This window comes from Gorilla gorilla, chromosome 1 (genome assembly GCF_029281585.2).
Source record: "Gorilla gorilla gorilla isolate KB3781 chromosome 1, NHGRI_mGorGor1-v2.1_pri, whole genome shotgun sequence".
Taxonomy (NCBI): domain Eukaryota; kingdom Metazoa; phylum Chordata; class Mammalia; order Primates; family Hominidae; genus Gorilla; species Gorilla gorilla.
This window is the reverse complement of record NC_073224.2, coordinates 223179619-223202451: the sequence shown is the minus strand read 5'-3', so window position 1 is coordinate 223202451 and position 22833 is coordinate 223179619. Positions and strand designations below refer to the sequence as shown.

The following is a 22833-nucleotide window of genomic DNA, read 5'->3' as shown; positions in this document are numbered from 1 at the left end:
TCTACAAACCCTTGAGTCAAAATCATAGTTCTCTGAATTTGTCCCATCTGCCCAGGCCCAATGCCTTGAGAGTAGAATCAGAGTGCCACAGGCATGGCCTGAGACTAGGAAGAGAGCCACGCTCACTGACCCATCCCATGTTTGGGCTTCCAGGTAGAACTAGAGTTTCGTTCAACCTATATGTGCCTATAGGCCCTCAGTGCAGCAATGACATCTCTCAGCTCAGTAACGGCCTCTTAGAGCAGGAATATGATCTCTATACAGAAAACTCAGTGGATCCTTATCACCTTCATAGAAAGGTACTCACCATCCACATCAAGAGAAAAGCCAACGTGTTCTTCCTCCAATGAGTAAAAGCAACTTCCGTAGGGCTGGCATGAATCAGGCAGTTCTAGATAACTGAAAGGAGTCGAATAACATCTATCCAGTGAGTCCTGCAAGTCCTCAGGCTCTACTACCTCCGGCAGCTCTCTGCTGAGCCTGGGAAAGTAGAAAAAGTAAAGAATAAGCCAGGGGAAATCAGACACCACAGAGCCCCAACTAGATTTCATGGGTAGCATAAGGAAGTGGTTAAAAAAGAAAAAGGATACATCCATTAATGAGGTAACAAATTATTGCCTTCAGCTGGGATGGAACAGGGCCAAACAGAAAAGAATGAAAGAGAAAGACAGAGAGACAGAGAGAAAGAGGCAGAGAGAGAGAGAGAGCAAGCGCTCACTGAATTGTCCAGGTGACACACTGAGGAGGGAGTACAGGACACTCTGAGTTAGTGCCCTCAGGACACACAGCATACAGTGATCATGAAAAGACTGTGCTCAATAATTTTCCATAAAATGTGCTCAAGTTTCCATGCAGTCACCATGAGGATACAGCTTTTGAAGTATGGTCGACCTACAGTAGGTTAGTAAATGATAAGGGGAGGAAGAAACGGAAACCTAAATATCTACTGCTATGAAAACCAACAGCAATGTGAGTAGTAAAAATTCAGGCTTGGTTGAAAACATATAATTGATAATGTCAGCCTGCTCTGCTTTCCCTGAACCAGAAGTGTCCAGGTGTCAACACAGAATTAGCTGTTGACAATTGCTCAAACTTACCTGGGGCATGGTGGGCCTTGGTCTTCTTCCTCTTCTTGGTCCTTTTTAATTCCTGCAATAAATTCAGATAGGGACAGACAAAATAAGCCAATTCACCTACACCCATAACAGTCCACTGTCTGATCCCCACACAGGGACCTCAGGCTCCTCAGCATGAGAACAGGACAATGTGAGAGATATACTTCAGGAGGCCTCAAAGCCGGTCATGATAGAGATTCTTTGGTTTGCATCTCAGAACCAAGGTGAAATGTCCCTATTCTGGTAGACAGTTATCCGAAAATGATTTATCCCAAGTTTGTGCAAACAGTTATGCCTTATTGCTCCCATCAATTCAAAGAAAATGACCCAGATGATTTCTAGGAGGAAAACTGCAGTATTCAGCCCTGTCTCATCAAATGCCCAGCTCATTCGTGGTTGCAAGACACTGAAATTTGAATGAAGGAGGAAATCTACAAACCCTTGAGTCCAAATCATAGTTCTGTGAATTTTTTACATCTGCCTGGGTCCAATGTGCTGAGAGTGGGCTCAGGTTGCCACAGGCATGGCTGGAGACTAGGAATAGAGCCTTGCTCACTGACCCATTTCATGTCTGGGCTTCCAACTGAAACTACAATTTCATTACAACCTCTATGCGCCCACGGGTCCTGCCTGCGGCAATGACATCTCTCGGGTCAATAAGGGCCACTTGGAACAGGAATATCACCCATATCTGGAGGACCAGGTGGAGTCTTATCACCTTCACAGTAAGGTACTCACTGTCCACGTCAAGAGCCAAGCCAAGGTGTTGTTCCTGCAATGAGTAAAAGTCACTTCTGTAGGGCTGGCATAAGTCAGGCACTTCCAGATACCCACAGGGAGTTGAATAAAATCTATCCAGTGAGTCCTGCAAGACTTCAGGCTCTTTCTCATCCAGCAGCTCCCTGCTGAGCCTGGAAAAGCAGGAAAAGTAAAGAATAAGCCAGGGGGAATCAGAAACCACACAGCCCCAGCTTCATGGGTAACATAAGGAACTGTTTCAAAAGAAAAAGGACAGATCTATTAATGAGGCAACAAATTATTGCCTTCATGTTGGGACAGACCAGGGCCAGGTAGAAAAGGATGAAAGAGAAAGACACACACACACACACACACACACACACGAGAGAGAGAGAGATAGAGAGAGAGAGAGAGAGATAGTGAGCTCAGTGAATTGGCCAGGTGACACACTGATGAGAGAGTCAAAGAACACTCTATATTTGTGCCTTCAGGACACACAATGAACAGTGATCATGAAAAGAGTGGGCTCAATAATTTTGCATAAAATGTGCTCAAGCTTCCCTGCAGTCACCATGAGAATACAGCTTTTGAAGTATGGTCAACCTTCACTAGGTTAGTAAATGAGAAGGATAGGAAGAAATGGAAACCTAAACATTTACTGTAATGAGAACCAAAAGCAATGTTAGTAGACATAATTCAGACTTGTCTGACAAGATGAAATCATTATTTTCAGCATGTACTGTTTTCCCCAGACTTGGCATCTCCAGGTGTCAACATCAAATTTACTGTCCATAATTTCTCAGACTCACCTGGGACTTGTGGCCTCTTGGTCCTCCTTTTTCACTTGATCACACCAATGTCCTGCAAATAAATTCAGACAGGGCCTCTTACGTGAAGCAGTTCTTCCTTGCACATGGAAACATTCCTCTGTCCAATCCTAACACAGGGACATCAGTCTTCTCAGTGTGAGAACAGGAGACTTTGAGAGAAATATACCAGGAGGCCTGAGGGCAAGTCTTGAGAGAACTGACTTGGTTCCTTTCATGAGCCTTGGGCAAAATGCCCCTGTTTTGGAATGTGATCTTCCCAGTGTGCTCTGTCCTAGGTTTGTGTACACAAATGAGCAATGTTTTTCCCAATAGATTTGAGGCAACTCGTTCTAACGCCTCATAGGAGAGACACTGCAATGTTCAGGCTTCTCTCATCAAATACCCAGGATTTGATAGTTTATGAGATTGTGGACACTGAGATTTGATGCAGGGGTGCAATGTACCAGCTCTTGAGTCAAAATGAGACTTGGTTCTACACAGAAGCATCAGCTATCATGGCTTTTGTGGGTGAAAAGTCAGCCATTTTTCTAGAAAACATACCAGCAAGATGATGGACAGATGAGCTACGACAAGCCAACTTAGAAGACACAGAAAATGGGGATAAATTCAGTGAAACCTGGGTCACATCTTCCACGGAGAGGTAGACAAGGGTGACACTGGCCTTGGGCAGGTAAAGAACTGCACAGACATGCTTTGGGAACAAAACTCATAAAGAACTTTGTAGCTGACAAGAGACATTCAACTCAGGTGAGCTGATCTGACAGACAACCCCTGGACATGTGCTGCACAGCTTGGTGTGAGTTTGCCACGCCCGCCTTGTGTTCAATGTCCTGACAGTCAGTCCAGGGTGGAACAGGCATGGCCTGAGACTAGGAAGAGAGCAAAGCTCACTGACCCACCCCACGCCTGTGCTTCAGACTCGATTCCAGAGTGATTGAAATCTACATTGATATATAGGTTCCACCCACAGTGATGGCAACTCTCAGCCCAACCAGGGGCGCAAGGCCCAAAGATTATGGGGTCTACCTGGGACATGAACTGGAGCTTTATCACCTTCACAATGGAGTACTCACTGCCTATGTCAAGAGCCAAGCCGACTTGCTGTTCCTCTACTGAGTGAAAGGTGCTCCTGTCAGACTGGTATGAGGCAGACATGTCAGGAGGAATTGAGAGAGTCCAATCACCTTCATCCCAGGACTCCTGGGGGGCTTCCTCCTCTTCAGACTCCTGCAGATTCCTGATGAGCCAGGCAGGACAGGGATGACAGAAGATATAACCAACAGAGATTAGACAACAAAACCTTCCAGATGATCTGATGGCAGACAGAATGGAGTGCTCACAGAAACCAAAGGCATTTTCCCTTCAAGAGAAATAAAACTATCCTTCTAAATGCAGGCTGGAGGGTGACTGCTCTGAGGACCAAACAAAAATGGGCAGCACGTGCTCAGTACATTTGCCACAGATCAGCCAATGCAGGGCACCCAGACTCTCTCTGTAAACTACCATCATGACTTGCAGCACAGAGAACTAACACAGGGCTTCAACTACTTCGTCTAAATTGGGATGAATTTTACATGCAGCATTCAAGTGAACAGAGTTCTTGAGGCAGTGCAGACACAGATCTTGTGTATTAAGGGTCCCCTTTTTACGATATTTTGATATAATATGTTTATTTTTTCAATTTCTTTGCTTACACAAATACTAGCAAACATACTAACAAAAAATAAGCAGAAAGCATTTATACATTCTCTCCCTGGATTTAAACATGTGGGAGAGAACAGGTGACACCAAGAAATCCCTGTTTGAAGGTCTGGAGTGGACCTCCAGCAAACTCCACCAGACCTGCAGCTGAGGGACCTCACTGTTAAAAGGAAAACTAACAAACAGAAAGGAATCAACGTCAACAAAAGGACATCCACACCAAAACCCCATCTGTAGGTCACCAGCATCAAAGACCAAAGGTAGATAAAACCACGAAGATGTGGACAAACTGGAGCAGAAAAGCTGAAAATTCTAAAAACCAGAGCGCCCCTTCTCCTCCAAAGGATTGCAGCTCCTCACCAGCAATGGAACAAAGCAGGACGGAGAATAACTTTGATGAGCTGACAGAAGTAGGCTTCAGAAGTCGGTAATAACAAACTTCTCCGAGCTAAAGGAGGATGTGCAAACCCATCACAAGGAAGCTAAAAACCTTGAAAAAAGATTGGACGAATGGCTAACTAGAATAAACAATGTAGAGGAGACCTGCAATGACCTGATGGAGCTGAAAACCATGGCACGAGAACTACGTGACACATGCACAAGCTTCAGTAGCCGATTCGATCAAGTGGAAGAAAGGGTATTAGTGATTGAAGACCAAACTAATGAAATGAAGTGAGAAGAGCAGTTTAGAGAAAAAAGAGTAAAAATAAATGAACAAAGCCTCCAATAAATATGGGACTATGTGAAAAGACCAAATCTACATTTGATTGGTGTACCTGAAAGTGACGGGGAGAATGGAACCAAGTTGGAAAACACTCTTCAGGATATTATCCACGAGAACTTCCCCAACCTAGCAAAGCAGGCCAACATTCAAATTCAGGAAATACAGAGAACACCACAGAGATACTCCTCGAGAAGAGCAACTCCAAGACACGTAATTGTCAGATTCACCAAGGTTGAAAGAAGGAAAAAATGTTAAGGGCAGCCAGAGAGAATGGTCAAGTTACCCATTAAGGGAAGCTCACCAGACTAACAGTGGATCTCTCCGCAGAAACCCTACAAGCCAGAAGAGAGTGGGGGCCAATATTCGACATTCATAAAGAAAAGAATTTTCAACCCAGAATTTCATATTCAGCCAAACTAAGCTTCAAAAGTGAAGGAGAAATAAAATCCTTTACAGACAAGCAATTGCTGAGAGATTTTGTCACCACCAGGCCTGCCTTGCAAGAGCTCCTGAAGCACTAAACATGGAAAGGAACAACCAGTAGCAGCCAGCCACTGCAAAAACATGCCAAATTGTAATGACCATCGATGCTAGGAAGAAAGTGCATCAACTAACAGGCAAAATAAGCAGCTCACATCATCATGACAGGATCAAATTCACACATAACAACAGTAACCTTAAATGTAAATAGGCTAAATGCCCCAATTAAAAGACACAGACTGGCAAATTGGATAAGGAGTCAAGACCCATCAGTGTGCTGTATGCAGGAGACCCATCTCATGTGCAGAGACACACATAGGCTCAAAATAAAGGGATGGAGGAAGATCTACCAAGCAAATGGAAAGCAAAAAAAACAGGGGTTGCAATCCTAGTCTTTGATAAAACAGACTTTAAACCAAGAAAGATCAAAAGAGACAAAGAAGGCCATTACATAATCGCAAAGGGATCAATTCAGCATGAAAATCTAACTATCCTAAATGTACATGTATCCAATACAGGAGCACCCAGATTCATAAAGCAAGTCCTGAGAGACCTAAAAAGAGACTTAGACTCCCACACAATAATCATGGGAGACTTTAACACCCCACTGTCAATATTAGACAGGTCAATGAGACAGAAGGTTCACAAGGATATCCACGACTTGAACTCAGCTCTGCACCAAGCAGACCTAATAGACATCTATGAACTCTCCACCCCAAATCAACAGAATATTCATTCTTCTCAGCATCACATCACACTTATTCCAAAATTGACCACATAGTTGGAGGTAGAGCACTCCTCAGCAAATGTAAAAGAACAGAAATCACAACAAACTGTCTCTCAGACCACAGTGCTATCAAATTAGAGCTCAGGATTAAGAAACTCACTCAAAACCGCACAACTACATGGAAACTGAACAACCTGCTCCTGAATGACTACTGGGTAAATAAGGAAATGAAGGCAGAAATTAAGATGTTCTTTGAAACCAATGAGAACAAAGACACAACATACCAGAATCTCTGGGACACATTTAAAGCAGTGTGGAGAGGGAAATTTCTAGCACTAAATGCCCACAAGGAAAGGAAAGATCTAAAATCAACACCTTAACATCACAATTAAAAGAAGTAGAGAAGCAAGAGCAAACAAATTCAAAAGCTAGCAGAAGGCAAGAAATAACTAAGATCAGAGCAGAACTGAAGGAGATAGAGACACAAAAAACCCTTCAAAAAAATCAGTGAATCCAGGAGCTGGTTTTTTGAAAAGATCAACAAGAAATCCCAGTTTGACTAGTTCACCTGGCTCATCTGATTGCAAGTTCCTATCTTGAGAGGACTACGAAATTAAAACCAACACAACGGCCACAAATAATGTACAACATTGTTAATAAGGACAACTTGTAGCTGGGTGAATGGAAGAAAAAGTTCTATTCACTGCTTCCTCATTTCCCCTAAATCTACAAACTCCAGCTGCCACTATTGAATTAACAGCCCACAATTCCACGGCATTACCTGGGAGACACTGGCCCTTTTTCTTCCTCTTGCTCATGATCACTTTCATTTTCTGGAAATAAATTCAGAGAAGCAGGTCACATTAAGCAATTCACACTTCACATATGCCCAAATCAGTGCCCAGTCATAGGACAAGGACATAACTATTCTCAGTGCAAGAATATGGATTCTGACAGGAGCACTCTAGGGTGCCCTAGATTAACTCTGGTGAGAAGTAGAACCTCTCCCCACATCCATATAGGCCACATCCATATAAAAGTCCATTTCCGGGTTCAAGCGATTCTCCTGCCTCAGCCTCTGGAGTAGTTGGGATTACAGACACACACCACTGCGCCCAGCAATTATTATTATTATTATTACTATTATTATTATTATTATTATTATTAGTGTGTGTGTATGTGTTTTTAGTAGAGACGAAGTTTTGCCATGTTGGTCAGGCTGGTCTTGAACTCCTGACCTCAGTTGATCAAAAGTAGGTGAGGTCAGAAAACATACCCTGGAAGAGGCTGATACAATGCCCAGAACCGCCATCGCTAGGCCTGGGGTTTTCCTCTGTAGTGGAATACTAGTATTCATGTAGTGCAGGGACAAAACCAATTAGATAGTTCTGGGAGTTAAAAAGAGATGATTTACAGTGCTATTTGAGAAGGGGTATTAAGGAATTTGCCAGGGCACTGACGCGTGTCAGGTATAAACCTCAGGTTGAGAGAGAGCTAAGCATTTTCTGTCCATGAAGGTGATAAGCGAGGGTCTGAAGAAAGAGGGACTGGGGAGGACACTGGCCCCAGAAATAGGAAAGGGCTTCTTGGGGGTGGGAAGGATGGGTCAGGGTGCTATCTAGAAAGTTGCCTGGCAATGGATGTAGGATGTGGAAGTGAGACATCAAACATGAAGCAGTCGCTTAAAGTCTGAAGAAAGACTAGATATATAAACGGCAGGAGATAGTAGGGAAACTGGACCGGCTCCTCATAAAACTTCCCGCCTTCTATCTCAGGGAGGATCGCAGGGCATTTCCGCCAAGACAGGTGAGACTGCGGTTCTAACCTGCGGGCCTCCATGAATATGCGCTAGGGCACCTGGGGGCCGGCAGAGCCGTTCCCCTACGCAAAGTAAACGTGTTATGTCTACAACCCAACGGGGACACTGAGAGCCCCAAAGGCCCTGCTTTCTTCCCAGAGAAAAGCGCCCATCTGCATAATTTCTACCTGGCTCTATGAGGTGAGAACACAGTCCCCGCTAGCACAGAAATCCTACAAACTCCTGTGGGGGCTGCCCTTGGAAGCAGAGGCTGTGTAAGAGATGACGGGGGGTAGGGAAAAACACGAAGATTTTCACACAGGGTGAGAACCCAAGAGACTAGAGACCACGGACCAATCCCTGCAAAAAGCAGCCAGGGTAGAAAGGAATCAGCTGAGCGGACTTCACGATAGTTAACTCGTGTTACAAAGCCGATACGGCTGATTCTCGCTTTTTCTCCTATGGCGGGGAAACACACGCTACTTTCCTATTCCCCAGCTCTCCACGGTAGGATTAACACTTGAGACACCAACCAAGACACAAAACAATAGAAAAAACATACAATCCTGGCTGTACAGTCTATTTTTGAAACTCCAGAAAGTCAGGGGAAAGCGCGAACGCAGTCCCCCACTACCACAAATTATGCAGTCGAGTTTCCCACATTTGGGGAAATCGCAGGGGTCAGCACATCCGGAGTGCAATGGATAAGCCTCGCCCTGGGAAAACCACCTTCGTGATCATGGTATCTCCCCTGCCAGGTAAGTATGAGAGCTTGTGCCTCTGCCCCGCCACAGCCTCATACGCCTCACTCTTTACACACACGGTCACTTGCCCCGCGCACTCCCGAGCCCTTTCCAGCCCTGACACACAGCTGGGATTCTCACTTCCGATCAGCGGTCCTGAATCCGCTCCCACCGCACGGGAACTCCTTCGTGGCGAAGCAGCAAGTGGCCAAGCAGCAGCCTCTGCGCTGCCTCATCTACATAGAAGTCGCCCGATCCGTGATGTCACCGACAGTGCCTTGCCCAGTCCCCGTCTGCCTTTCTACCACTCAACCGACCAATCTGCTGCCAGAGCCTCCAAGGGGAAGTGACGTCTGCCTCTCCCTTTTTCCCTCCCGCCCCTGCGTCTGTTCTCTCCCAAAGAAGCTGGTCCTTAGCCTGTGTTAAGGAGCAACCTTTCGGTGGCCAGATGGAGCCGGGGCATCCTTCTTCAAATAATGGCTTTTAATTCGCAGACTAGAGTGTTTCGGATTACAAAAGAAACCGGTTCTCTTCACATCCTTATCCTTGTGAGGCAGCATTCCGCTTGCAATTGGAAGCTGTTTAATATCAGAGAGAAACCATATTTATGAAAGTAAAGAGGCTGCTCAGATGACTGCAAACCAGCCTTCCTTACTGGTTTTATCACTGGTAATGTTATAAAGACAGTTGTCCAGTTTCATGAATCTTGTAGGTTTTTTATTTTGATGTTGTTTTTTTCAAAAATCAGTATTGTAGAAAACTATGCTGCCCCAGAAGAGATGATTGGACACTCTCAAGCGTGGTGCTGGACTTTGTCATCTCTTGCACAGCCATCTCCACACCTTAGTGCTTACCTCATGTTAGTTTTTTATATTCTGCAAAGACGAAACCAAAATAATCCAAATTTGACACAAATACCTGGGATACCTCTTATTTGAGATGTTTAACAAATGTCTGGATCATCTTTTCTTATATATTACACAGGAAACACTGTGAAGTAAGCAAAGTTGGAATGCCCAAGTGAAAGACCATTTGAATATTTGCAAGTAGATTTCAGACAGGAATACTACAGGGTGGTCACAGGATAACAAATTCTAGGCAGCAGATTTACATGACTTGAGGCTATGGGCTGTTAAGACGCTGAGAAACCAGGGTGTGGACCAAGCTGGCTAAGACTGAGTGGACACAACGTGGTGCTGGATTTGATGGAGGTTTTACCTAGGCCCTCATTATATGCTCATTAACATACTAAATCACACACCCGCCAGTGCCATGACAGTTCTGAGACCAATGTTTGATGTAAAAATGGCACCACAGTTCCAAGAAATCTCCACCTTTACGCAGTAATTTTCGTGAATATTCCAAATCTTGGTTAAAGAAACCCATCAAGATGAAACCCCAGAACCCATTATTCTCTCTCGGGTATGCCCGAGCTCCCCTTTCTTGAGTGTGTACTTTTTGCTTTGCAATAAATTTCTTCTTTCACTATTTGCTGACTCATCTTTGACTTTGTTCTCACGGTGGTGTCAAGAGCCTGGACACCACGGCTGGGGTCGAGATCCCACCAGTGCCCAGGGACATACCCCAGCCCACCAGTATCAGATTCTATTCCATTGCTCAAATCACAAAACATCAAGTGCAGAGTTCTCCTTGGAGACCATAAAGTAAAGATTCTGTGGCATGGTGGCCAGTTAGGCCACTGGAAGCATGGCAAAATATTGAAAATGAGGGATTAGGTGACAGTGTAGTAACTGCTGAATACTAAATACTTGATCTAGGCCCCATTCCCTGGAGATTGACAGGGAGACACATTGTCCAGGTAGTAGTGGAGAAATGTTTTCTGGGTATCTGACCAGCCTTTGTGGAAAGAACTGGCACCATCCTGCAGATGTAACCGCCTGATGGGTTCTTCCTGACCAATGTACACAAAAACTCAATTCATGGAGACCATGGCACTGCAGGAAAGAGTTTCATTGACACAGGCCAGCCACGACATGTGGGAGACAGAGTTATTACTCAAACCAATCTCACTGAAGGCTTGGAGGTAAGGGGTTTTTCAAAGATAGTTTGTTGGGCAGGGGGCTAGGGCTTGCGCGGTGCTGATTGTTGGGGATGAAATCACAGGGGCATGGCAAACGGCCCTCCTGCATGGAGTCAGCTTCTGGGTGGGGGCTAAGGGACAGGTTGATTTTGGGGCCAGATGGTGATATCTAGCAGTCAGAAATGCCAAAGCCTGAAAAGACATCTCAAGAGGCCAATCTTAGGTTCTACAATAGTGATGTTCTTCACAGCAGTAATTGGGGAAGCTGCCAATCTTGTGACTTCTGGAATAATGGCTGGTAATTATTTAACGAGGCATACATCTTAGTAGAAATCAGGCCCCTTTCATCCTTCTAACTTGGTGGCCTTTCATTCATTTTACAGGGGTAATTTAGTTTTGGTGAAGGTTATCATTTAAACCAGCCTTTTTGGCTGTCCCCAACCTTTTTGTCACCAGGGACTGGTTTCGTGGAAGACAATTTTTCCATGGAAGGGGGTGGTGGATGGTTTCCAGATGAAACTGTTCCACCTCAGGTCATCAGGCATCAGTTACAGTCTCATAAGGAGTGCGCAATCTGGATCACTCACATGAGCAGTTCCCAATAGGGTCCGAGCTCTGATGAGCAGCTAATGCTCATGCTGATGTGACAAGAGGCAGAGCTCAGGTGGTAATGCTCGAAAGCCTGCAGCTCACCTCCTGCTGTTCAGCTGGGTTCCTAACAGGCCATGGACCAGTACCTGTCTTATGGCCCTGGGGATTGGGGAGCCCTGATTTAAACTATAAACTCAATTTTTCCCAAAGATAGCTTGGGGGAAATTGCACAGGAATGAGCAAAGACAGCAAGCCTGTGAGGCTAGAACCAAGATGGAGTCAGCCATGTCAGCTTTCTCTTGTTGTCATAATTTTGCAAAGGTAGTTTCTGAGGGGCTGCACTGGACACTTCTTAAAAACATGAGACAGATGTTATTGTATGTACTACAGTAGGCAAGAGAGACCAGCAGACAACTGGGCTCAACCTCGAATACAGCAGGAGGAGTTGAAGATTATAGCCAATTGGCAAGATAAGAAAGTCAGTGGATGGAAAATGACTAAGAGGAACTTGATTAGCTATCAAAGGTGGTTGCGAGGACTCTTACTAAACTAGACTCAACAGTATTATTTCCTAAAACTGGACTTGGCAGGCAAAGAAATAACAGAGAAAAGGGCTCAGAGGAAACCACTAAGGTTTGGTCAAAGACTGGAGTCTTTGTCAACTCTACACTGAAGCTTCTGCAAATAAACAAAGACAAACCAAATGAAAAAAAGCAAAGGCTATTTATTCTGAGCTTGCTATAGCAGGGAGTCAGTCACTGTTATTTGTGTTTTGGCAGAGACTTGAAGGCAGTCATAAAGGTGGGAAAGCTTTTTAAAAAGAAAGGCTTCAGGGGCCTGGCACGGTGGCTCACACACATAATCTCAGCACTTTGGGAGGCCCAGGTGGGTGGTCACGAGGTCAGGAGATCAACACCATCCTGACTAACATGGCGAAACCCCGTCTCTACTAAAAAATTTACAAACAATTAGCCAGGTGTGGTGGCAGGCACCTGTAGTCCCAGCTACTCTGGAGGCTGAGGCAGGAGAATGGCATGAACCTGGGAGGCGAATCTTGCAGTGAGCCGAGATTATGCCACTGCACTCTAACCTGGGTGACAGAGCGAGACTGTGTCTCAAACAAACAAACAAACAAAAAAAGAAAAGCTTCAGGTATGCTTGGATTGGAGGCTGGCAGCATGGTGAGGCTGTTGATAGATGAAGAAAATCAAAATATTTTACCCCAGAATATATTTCTTTGGCATATTTTAAGATGGCTGTCAGAGAGCCAGCAAACAGAAGTAACTCTGCAAAACTGTCTTTTGTAGGGGAAATTTACACCTGCAGAGAATCTGCATTAATCCAGCTTTATCTTGTCAGGTTTGAGAAATAAAAATAAGCCCTTGGCCCTACAACCAACTGAGTGGACTCCCTCTTGGCTGACAGGACCACAGAGAAACCTCGAAAGAGGTTTCTGGGTGTGGCAGGCTAGGAGGTTGGACATGCCACCTCAAAACCCTCCCCTCACTAACTGCCATTATGTTGCAGGAGAACAGCAGAGGGAATTGGAAGTTGGATAAAAGGCAGAGTGAGTGAAAGCAGAGAAAGAAGCAAGGTGATGTGGTGGGAGAGCAAGAAACAAGATATAAGGCAGAAGTTGAGCAGCCAAAACAAAAAGTAAGATTTAAAAAAGCAAGCAAGGCTGGGCACGGTGGCTCATGCCTGTAATCCCAGCACTTTCGGAGGCCAAGGCAGGCAGATCACCTGAGGTCAGGAGTTTGAGACCAGCCTGGCCAACATGGTGAAACCCCATCTCTACTAAAAATACAAAAAATTAGCTGGGTGTGATGGTGCACTCCTGTACTCCCAGCTACGTGGGAGGCTGAGACGGGAGCATCGGTTGAACCCGGGAGGCGGAGGTTGCAGTGAGCCGAGATTGCACCACTACACTCCAGACTGGGCAACAGAGCGAGACGCTGTCTCAAAAAAAAAAAAAAGAAAGAAAAGCAAGCCAGGACCCCATGGCTGGCCAGATCCAAACCAGTAAAGGGGCAGCTCCTCAGAGATAGGCACGTGTAGTAGAGAAAAAAAGTATCCTTAACATGACTCCATATGATAATCAGCTCATTAAAACTCATGCATATGGACTGCATATCATGCATGTACCTAAATTTATGGGATGGAGGCAATGTGCAAGCCCACAAGGGCCAAAATAACTAAGCAACACGCCTATCAATCAAAAGGCAAACACTGGCTAACGATTAGGCATCCTTGTGAAGAGAAGAAAAAAAAACACACATAAAAAGACCCAACGTACACCAAACTAATACTGATCTCACATCCCAGAGATCAGCCCACTCTCCCCACTCTGAGACTGTTACTGTGCTTAATAAATTTTGCTTTGCTTTGCTGCTTTGTGTGTGTCATGTACAGTTCTTTGCTTGGGACACCAAGAGCCTGGAAATTCATGGCACCATCTGGCAAGAATTAGGATTTTTTTCCCTAAAGGTTAACAATCCAAGCCTTTGGAGAGACTTGCTTCACTGCTGTTATCAACCAACAGCCTGATGCTTTCCCTCCCTTTTGTGGTTTTGACAAAACAAGCAAGCAGCATTCCCTCCTGATAAGAGACCACCGACCTAGGAATGATTCTGGCCAGACTACAGAGGATGTACAGTGAGGGTTTTCATGTCCATTGCCTCAGATTTTGACGTCAGAGGGCCACAAACTCCACTCTCAGATGATTGCTAACGCCACCATTTTATGAACATGAGCCCCATGGAGAGGCACGCAGCTCAAGTGCACATCTGCACATTTTTCCTCTTATAAACATTCATATTGGAATATTATTTGGTACTGCTCCCGTAAAAGATACATTTGCAGAATGGACTCACATTAGAAGCATTATACAAGCACTATAATGTAGCAATGGCACATCCAGCTCTCTACAGTATAGAAATGTCTGCAGGGTAAACATTTCCACAATGACCAAAGATATCTGTACAGGACTGGTGACTGCAGCATTCTTTGTAATCCTAAAACTATGAAACTAACGTCATCTCAAAAACATTTTTTTTTTTGAGATGGAGTCTCACTCTGATGCTTAGGCTGGAGTGTGGCGGTGTGATCTCAGCTCACTGCAGCCTCCACCTCCCAAGTTCAAACGATTCTCCTGCCTCAGCCTCCCGAGTAGCTGGGATTACAGGCGCATGCCACCATGCCTGGCTAACAAAAACATTTTGAAAAGGGTTAAATAAATCATGCATAAACTGAGGAAAAAGACTCTTTTCAAAAATGATGGAGAGAATCACTATCATGATGAATGATTCCACTGGTCTCATTATTGATAGAGCAATCAGGAAACCCAGGCACATCCTGGAGGTAATACTGGACTCCTATTACTAAAATATGAAACAATGGAGACACGTAAATACTCGTTTAAGCGTATAATGGACTGAATTAGAATTTTATCACATCAGAAGTGGGTTCCTAGGTCTCTGTTTCAGGATTTCTTAGTGACACAGGTGTAAACCCGGCATTTCAGGAGATAGCCGGTTTAGAATCTGGTCGGGGAGGTGGGCGGCCCTTGACATGGATCAGTCATAAATTAGTGGCTTGGGACTTCGGGAAGATAAGATCTTCCCCATTTATCTAGTGATTGACATTGCGTGAATGCTTCAAAAGTTCTAGTAAGCGTCCCTGGGTGGGCTCGAACCACCAACCTTTCAGTTAACAGCCGAACGCGCTAACCGATTGCGCCACAGAGACAAGCGCTTCTGACTCTACTGGGCATATAGGAAGGGCGCACTCACTGAACTTCCTCCGTTCCGTCTATTCTCAGGGCCCACCGGGCAGGACCACCGAGCCAGGCCTTGGTAAACCAGAGAGATTAGAGCGGTGTGTCGCGCCGGTCACGTTGGACACCTGCGCGTTAGGAGATTCTGGAGCCAGAAGAACAGCCGAATTGCCTTCGCCCGCCCTGCCCCTCGCCTGCTGCAGAAGCTTCCAGAAACTCCCTGGTGGGCGACCCAGCCCGAGCTGCCTGGGGCCCCAAGGGAAGCTGAACGCCCTGTGGGCTCCCGGGATGGTTCTTCCCGTTCTTTGCGCTGCCTTCACCCATTGAAGGAGCCTGTGCCCACCCTGCCCAGTCGCTTTCGGGGCCGCTGAGGAGCTTCCGCTGCCATCTTCGGATCCTGTGTTCCGCACGGGGGCTCCACCAGGGCAGGGATGGTGGTGAGGGTCGCTCGTGGGTCCCCTCGGGGAAAGCAGGGTCTGGTACTCACCAGGGCGCGTGACTAGGACTTGTGGAATGAATTCATCGTCGCCTTTAGCTTTTAGTCCTTTGAAGAGCCCTGAGAGTGGAAATCAAGAGATTTTTTCCACGGGGAAGTTGTTTTTACAAAGCGTTGATTTCTCGGCAGCCGGCAGGGAGGGCAACTGGCAGGGCCTCTGGCGCACCTTCTGCGCGGTGGAGCCGCGGGGGCTCAGCTGGGCGGTGGTGCGGCAGTGGGGTGGGAGGTCAAGAGCTGGGAAAGGGAAAAGCAAAAGCTGGGAAGGAAGCCGGGGAGCGGTGGACCAGACATCCAGACCTCCTGAAAGGCTCATGAAGAGGCACAGGCGGGATCCTCTGGAAGTGAGAATTGTTTTTGTTTGTTTGTTTGTTTGTTTATTGTAGCAGAATGGGGAAATGGAGAGAGAACCTGAAAGAGCACCAAACTCGAGGACCTATTGCTCCCCAAGAATAACATCTTCCAGAAAAACTAGACAGAAAACTAGGCGTCTGGGAACTCTGAAATCCTTGGAGGAGTAGCATCATCATGAACCTCTGTGATCCTTTTGGCAAAGGACTTGCTCCCATTGTTTGCTTGTTCAATTGTCTGTCTGTTAAATAAATAAAACCCTTTTCCTATATCTTTAAAATTACGTTGGTTTTATTATTTTATGATTACAAGTAATGCTGCAGTCATCATTCTTGTACACTCTCATTGGCCACTGGTGTATTTCTATAGGGTGGAGGCCTGGAGAGTAGTTGTTCCAGCGTAGTGTTTCCATAGCTTTTATTTCCTTCCGTTTTCTTTCCTTTGTTGCTTTATTAGCTATAACCGTTTTCTTATTTCAGAGGCTGCTTTAGGGTTTCCGGGATACATCTTTAATTTATCATAGTCTGCTTTCTAGTGTCATTACGCCTCCCTTTCTGGCCTTTATCCTAGTGTTATGTATTTCTACTTTATGCACTATAACCTTTGTGATTCATTATTATTACTTTTATTTATTACGTCCAATATTTTTTGAAAGATTTAAATTATAAGAAAACGTGTAGTACATGCTTTCTAAATGCCATTTCCAATATTCGTTTCTTTGTGTAGGTCCACATTTTTATCTGGTATCCTTTTGCTTCTGCCTGGAGGACTCAAGATTTCTTGTAGCGTGGGTTGGTGAATTCTTTTAGCTTTTGTGTTTTCAATGTCCTTATTTCACTCACAGTTTTGAAATTTTATTTTTGCATAGAATTCTAGGTTAACTTTTTTTCTCTAGGTACTTTAAAAATGTTGCCATTTATGAAGCATTGTCATTTAAAATATCATCTTTCTTTCCTATGTTTGTAAATATGGCGTAAAGCCAGTTTCTTGTGCTGGTTATACAATTTTCAGAATGTGTACTTAAATTTAAAATATTAAATTGTACTAAAAACTAAAAATATTAATCATGAATGTCCTAGATTCATCTTAAGTTCCAACAGTGCACTTAAAATGTGCCCAACCTGAGGGTCGAACCTACCTGCTGATGTGGAATTTGTGTTTGTGAGACATTCTCAACAGCATTTGCTTTCCCCAGCCGCGTGATTTTCCTCACATCTGAATGTCTTCATTGCAAAAGGAAACGTTTTTCTTTGCAAAAATACTTTAAAATATTCTTACTTCAAGTAAGTGTATTAAAAACAAATTTCTTAGTTGCATCCCTGAAATCCATCGAAAGCCCGGGAGAGATAATCAAGTGCTTCAGGACCAAGAGCTAAACAGGGGAGGACAAAGCGGGGCTTCTTGACTAAGAGTCAAGCCAAAGTCAACTGATTTGGTCTCCAATGGAGAACGGAACTCGGTTCACCAGCAAAGTGAGGACGCCGCCCAGAGGAGATGGAGTTTCTCTTCATGGTGCCTTCAGATAGGAAATCTAGGATTTTCTTTCTTTCCCTTTGATCTACTTCCAACTCTCCCTTTCTGTTTCTTCAAGACCTTTTTTGGATCCCTGGGTGCGAAGGACCTAAGGGGCGGTAACTTTCAGGTCATACTAGGTGGCCTGTCTGAAAATGGCTGGGAACCCCAGCACACTTTTTGTTCTGACCATGTCAAGCTCTTGGGGTTTGTCTTAAGAAGTCCCATTCCTTTGAGGCTTTTGTCATCTCAATTCTTGTTGCCTGGTTAGTTCTAGGAAAGCTCAGTCCCAAGAGGGCCTACCTGGTATCACGGATTCACAGGTCTGTGACTGGAAGCCCCCATAAATTTGTGGGTTGCTGGAGGCAAACCTCATCCTTACCCATCTGTGGTCTACTCCTTGCATTGAACTTTTTTCTTGCGGGGGAATCTTTGGGATTGCCTCTTCTTTGCCCTTCCCAGAAGGTTAACCTAGAAAATGACATCCTGGGCTTTCCAGAAAGGGGTTATTTGGTTGAATTGCTATTGCAATAATTACACCATTGGAAATTCTAATTGCCAATGGCCTGAAGATGGATCCCTTAAATAAGACACCTGAATTTAAAAAAAAAAAGGATTTTAGAGCTCTCTTATTTTAACAGTTCATAGGAAGATCAAATTAAAACAAACACACATAGTAGTGTCATGGCTACCCTTCAAAATTCTCTTGACAATACTACGTGTGTTGTGTAGGGAAAAAAATTCTCTTGACTAAATTAAAGAGCAAAATTTGACCCGAAACAAAGTTAAAATTCTTCATAAGCTCAAACTGCCTGCTCTGGATCCCTTCCAGGATGCACAATAAAGTCTGCTCTACCTTGCAGTTCAGTGCTTAATGTTCTGTGTTTTGCTACCATAGCCTGGGTTCGATTTCCAGTCAGGAAACCAGTTTATTGTGGATTGATATTTGTGTGACTTTTGACTTTTTGGAATGCCCATTTATTGATCCTTTTCCCCTTCACCGGCAGCTTTTGTTTGTTTGTGTATTAATACAGAGTCTCACTCTATCACCCAGGCTGGAGTGCAGTGGTGAGATCTTGGCTTACTGCAACCTCCGCCTCCCAAGTTCAAGTGATTCTCCCACCTTGGTCTCTCAAGTAGCTGGGATTACAGTCGGCCACCACCACGCCTGGCTAATTTTTGTATTTTTAATAGAGACAGTGTTTTGCCATGTTGGCCAGGCTGCTCTTGAGCTCCTGACCTCAAGTGATCTGCCTGTCTCAGCCACCCAAAGTGTTGCGATTATAGATATGAGCCACCCCTCCTGGTTGTTGGCAGCTTTTGATTTCCTGTCCTTCCTGCTTCCAAAGTTTCTGAAGAGAAATCTGCTGATAATCTTATTAAAGATTTCTTGCATGTGACCAGTTGCTTTTCTCTTACCAATTTAAAGATTGTCTGTCTTTGACTTTTGAAAGTTTGATTATAATGTGTTTTGGTGTAGGTCTCTTAAATTTTATCTTACTTGGAGTTTGTTATGCTACTGTGTTTGTATTCATGTCTTTCTTCAAATTTGGGAAGCTTTCAGCCATGATTTCTTCAAATATTCTCTCTTGCCCTTCTCTCCCTCTTGTTTAGAAATTCCACAATGCAAGGCTGGGAGCGGTAGCTCATGCCTGTAATCCCAGCATTTTGGGAGGCCCAGGCGGGAGGATCCCCTGAGGTCAGGAGTTTGAGACCAGCCTGACCAACAAGGTGAAATGCCGTCTCTACTAAAAATATAAAATTAGACAGGCATGGTGGTGCATGCCTGCAATCCCAGCTATTCGGGAGGCTGAGGTGGGAGAATTGCTTGAAACCAGGAGGCAGAGTTTGCGGTGAGATGAGATCACGCCATTGCATTCCAATCTGGGCAGCAGAAATGAAACTCCATCCCCCCTCCCACCCCAAAACAACAACAACAGAAAAAGAAATTCCACAATGTACATGGTGGTCCACGTGATGGTCACTTAGGCTCTGTTCACTTTTCTTCAATGTTTTTTATTTCTGTTCCTCAAACTGGATGATTTCCATTGCCTTATCTTCAGGTTCACTGATTGTTTCTTCTGCCTGCTCAGCTTTCTTCAAATTTGACTTTGAATCCATCTAGTTAATTTTTTACCAAAGCAGCAACTATTTCGGAAAAGCCTCCTTCATATTGCAGCCATTGGACATGATAATATATGGGATGTGCTGCCATTTGTTCAGAATCATGTGAAAATTAAGCTTCTGCCCCATCACACTAAAGTTCCAGCCCTGAGTCCCCACGGTTTTCTCCCTAGGCTAAGATAGAAAGGAAGAACATGAAATGTGCAGAAAGCATTCTCTTAAGCAAAGATGTATAACTTGCCTAAATTGTAATTATTTCCTGGAACAGGATGCACCTCTAACCTCTACAGGCAGATCATAGATTCCATTGTCCAGCTGTATAATGAATTCTTCTTCTCAGAGAAGAATACCAGAGACTCTCCCTGGCTTGCCTGAATCAAATTTCTAGAGGTAAACGGTGAAAGGCCACAATATGAAGTCTCTCTCCGATGAGTCCCTTCTCTTGTCACACCCCACAGTGGAAACAAATGAGGACGGGGAGGCCAGAGCTGCTCAAAGCCTTATAACCCACAATTCTCATAGTTATTCCCAACTTAGAGAGGGCTGCTTTCTAGATGCTCCCCCTCCAGGTCTGCAGACTGCCAGGCTCCAGGAATAAGTAGCTCTGAGAAGTATACTATTTAGCTGCAAGCCACTCTCCACTATTGCAAATTGGAGAAAAGAAGGACAAACTTAAAAGGTGAAAAGATTTAAGAGAACAACATGGTGAAACCCCATCTCTACTAAAAATACAAAAATTAGCCAGGCCTGATGGCACACACCTATAGGCCCAGCTACTCGGGAGGCTGAGTCAGGAGAGTCATTTGAACCCAGGAGGTGGAGGTTGCAGTGAGCCAACATTGTGCCACTGCACACTAGACTGGGAGAAAGATCAAGACTCCATCTCAAAAAAGAAAAAAGAAAAAAGAAGAAAAGAAAGAAAAGATTTAAGAGAACAATTATTTTAATTGAATACATTTTGTCAAGATTAAATCAACTTTCCCCTAGAGTACTGAAAGAATAAGCAATCATAATTTAGATTCTAAGTTACTGGTCTTTGAGAAAGTGTGAAAACCGAAAAGGTGCCATAAGCCAAAAAAGGAGCAAAAGTCTTAATTTTCGAACTGATTAAAATAAAGTACTAAAAAATTGAAATCATCATAGTTCATCTTGGTCCTTGGCAAAATACAAATGTATTGATTCAAATTATAATATCTTAGCTACCCTATTGTGCATAGCTCTTACCACTGAGGAGAAAAACCAAACCTGGTTTCACACCATTCTCCTGCCTTAGTGTCCTGAGTAGCCGGGACTACAGGCACCCACCACCATGCCCAGCTAATTTTTTTTTTTTTTTTTGTATTTTTAGTAGAGATGGGGTTTCACCGTGTTAGCCAGGATGGTCTCAATCTCCTGACCTCGTGATCCACCCGCCTCGGCCTCCCAAAGTGTGGGATTACAGGCATGAGCCACCGCGCCTGTCCTGTGATCAGTTTTTAAAAAATCTTTTACTATGTGTAATCCACCCTACCTAGAATTTAAATAAAGCCTGTAGTAGTAAGGAGTCCACTATATAGATTTCACAACCCCTAAGTGGTTCAGAATTGCAATTAGAAAATTTTCACTTTTGGCCAGGTGTGGTGACTGGTGCCTGTAATCCCAGCACTATGGGAGGATCACTTGAGGTCGGGAGTTTGAGACCAGCCTGACCAACATGGAGGAACCCCGTCTCTACTAAAAAAAAAAAAAAAAAAAAAAAATTTGCTGGGCATGGTGGTGCATGCCTGTAAGCACACCTACTTGGGAGGCTGAGGCAGGAGAATTGCTTGAACCCCAGGGGGTGGAGGTTGTGGTAAGCCAAGATTGCAGCATTTCACTCCAGCCTGGGAAACATGAATGAAACTGTCTAAAAAAATAAATAAATAAATAAATAAATAAATTTTTCTTTTGCTCAGCCTTTTTATCAAGCAAAATCCCAAAAGAACATTTACTATAAACATCTTTCCGTGAATCCTTATTTCTGTCCCAGCCACCATGACCCAATAATCTCTAGAGCCTGTTAGTGTTCTCCAGATTGAAGCCTTCCCTCTAACTGCTCCTAAACTCTTTGATGTAGGGGAAAAGGTTTGAGGCCTCGATTCTCATCCCAGGTTTTTCACCTACAGATCATACGGCCTTAGCCTCATGACAGCATTGTCTCCTTACGGCCAAAGATGGAACTGTACTTGGGTGGTATCTGAGCACCCTGTTGGCTTTGACATTCTAGGGCTCTTCCCTTGGCACCACTCTCTTATTTAAAAGGAATAGGATGTGGACTTAGGCGGGTTATTTCTCTGCAAACTATCCTCTCTTTCTTACGACAACCTATTTCTGAATGTGCACATTTGAGGCTAAGCAAATCCCTTCCTGGGAGGTTGAAAGACCCTTATTTCTCTCCAGAAGAGTATTATGGAGAGTCAATTGATGCTGAGGAGGTGGTAGAGACCTAGCAAACTCATCTGCAGTGGCTTTGAGCAAGGTTTTTAGAATCATAAGCTGGGTGCGGTCCTGTGTCCTACACCACAGGCCAGCTAGTTCATTTCAGGAGACTTTTTTTTCAATCTATTCTTACTATCTTCTTCTAGACTGTAGTTCACTACTGGAGATTATCCATTTAGTTGCACTCAGTTTGCACCTGGCCTGTATCACCACTCAGCTCTCACTCCAGCCTCAGGTATCAGCAAGACCTCACCAAAGATTACTGTTTAATTGTATGTGTGTGTGTTTTTGTTTGTTTCAGGTAACAACTAATGTTGGAACTATGAAAAGCTCTTCTCTACTTTTAACAAAGCTTAGTCACAAACAGTTCCCCAGTTGATGAGAAAAACTAAAACAACAGAACAATTGAAAGTCCGAATCTGCAAGTTCATCTCTGAGAACCGAATTTTACAGCCACTCCAGATTTGTACTCCAAATGGATAGTTTGATTGTAGAAATCACATCCCTTCAGTCTGCCAATGTGATAACTCCCCAAGAGAAAGTGATGCCTACATTCATAGATAATCCCCTTTCCCCCATCCTATATATAACTGGAGTCAACAGCAGCTGGAGGAAAATGGCAAGAACTTGGAA

General features: G+C 44.3%; 2 protein-coding genes and 2 non-coding genes across 6 annotated transcripts in view; all 4 read right to left on the bottom strand.

The window, feature by feature from the left end:
- Window positions 1–22833, bottom strand: part of LOC115930164 (neuroblastoma breakpoint family member 9) — a 469129-nt gene that overhangs the window by 423420 nt on the left and 22876 nt on the right. For 2 of the 3 annotated variants that reach the window (XM_063702365.1, XM_063702371.1), the window contains exons 1-6: window positions 8998–9102; window positions 3757–3920; window positions 2663–2714; window positions 1854–2026; window positions 1098–1149; window positions 308–480 (exon numbers count right to left, since the gene is read on the bottom strand). In XM_063702365.1, coding sequence (XP_063558435.1) covers window positions 308–480; window positions 1098–1149; window positions 1854–2026; window positions 2663–2714; window positions 3757–3920; window positions 8998–9092 — 709 coding nt within the window. In that variant the 5' untranslated portion in view covers window positions 9093–9102. Of the gene's footprint in view, window positions 1–307; window positions 481–1097; window positions 1150–1853; window positions 2027–2662; window positions 2715–3756; window positions 3921–8997; window positions 9103–22833 lie in introns of those variants that run through there. The other variant, XM_063702367.1, reaches the window with a different exon arrangement.
- Window positions 8716–8879, bottom strand: LOC134758074 (U1 spliceosomal RNA). Its single transcript, XR_010132889.1, has one exon. It is a non-coding gene; the product is annotated as a U1 spliceosomal RNA (small nuclear RNA).
- On the bottom strand, window positions 14897–17995 carry LOC134758588 (uncharacterized). Its single transcript, XM_063706775.1, has 3 exons — window positions 17923–17995; window positions 15926–15993; window positions 14897–15832 (listed from the first exon to the last, which is right to left on the bottom strand). Exons 1-3 carry the CDS (start codon window positions 17993–17995, stop codon window positions 15305–15307), a joined length of 669 nt encoding a protein of 222 aa, XP_063562845.1. The 3' UTR covers window positions 14897–15304.
- Window positions 15162–15235, bottom strand: TRNAN-GUU (transfer RNA asparagine (anticodon GUU)). The gene has a single exon. It is a non-coding gene; the product is annotated as a tRNA-Asn (tRNA).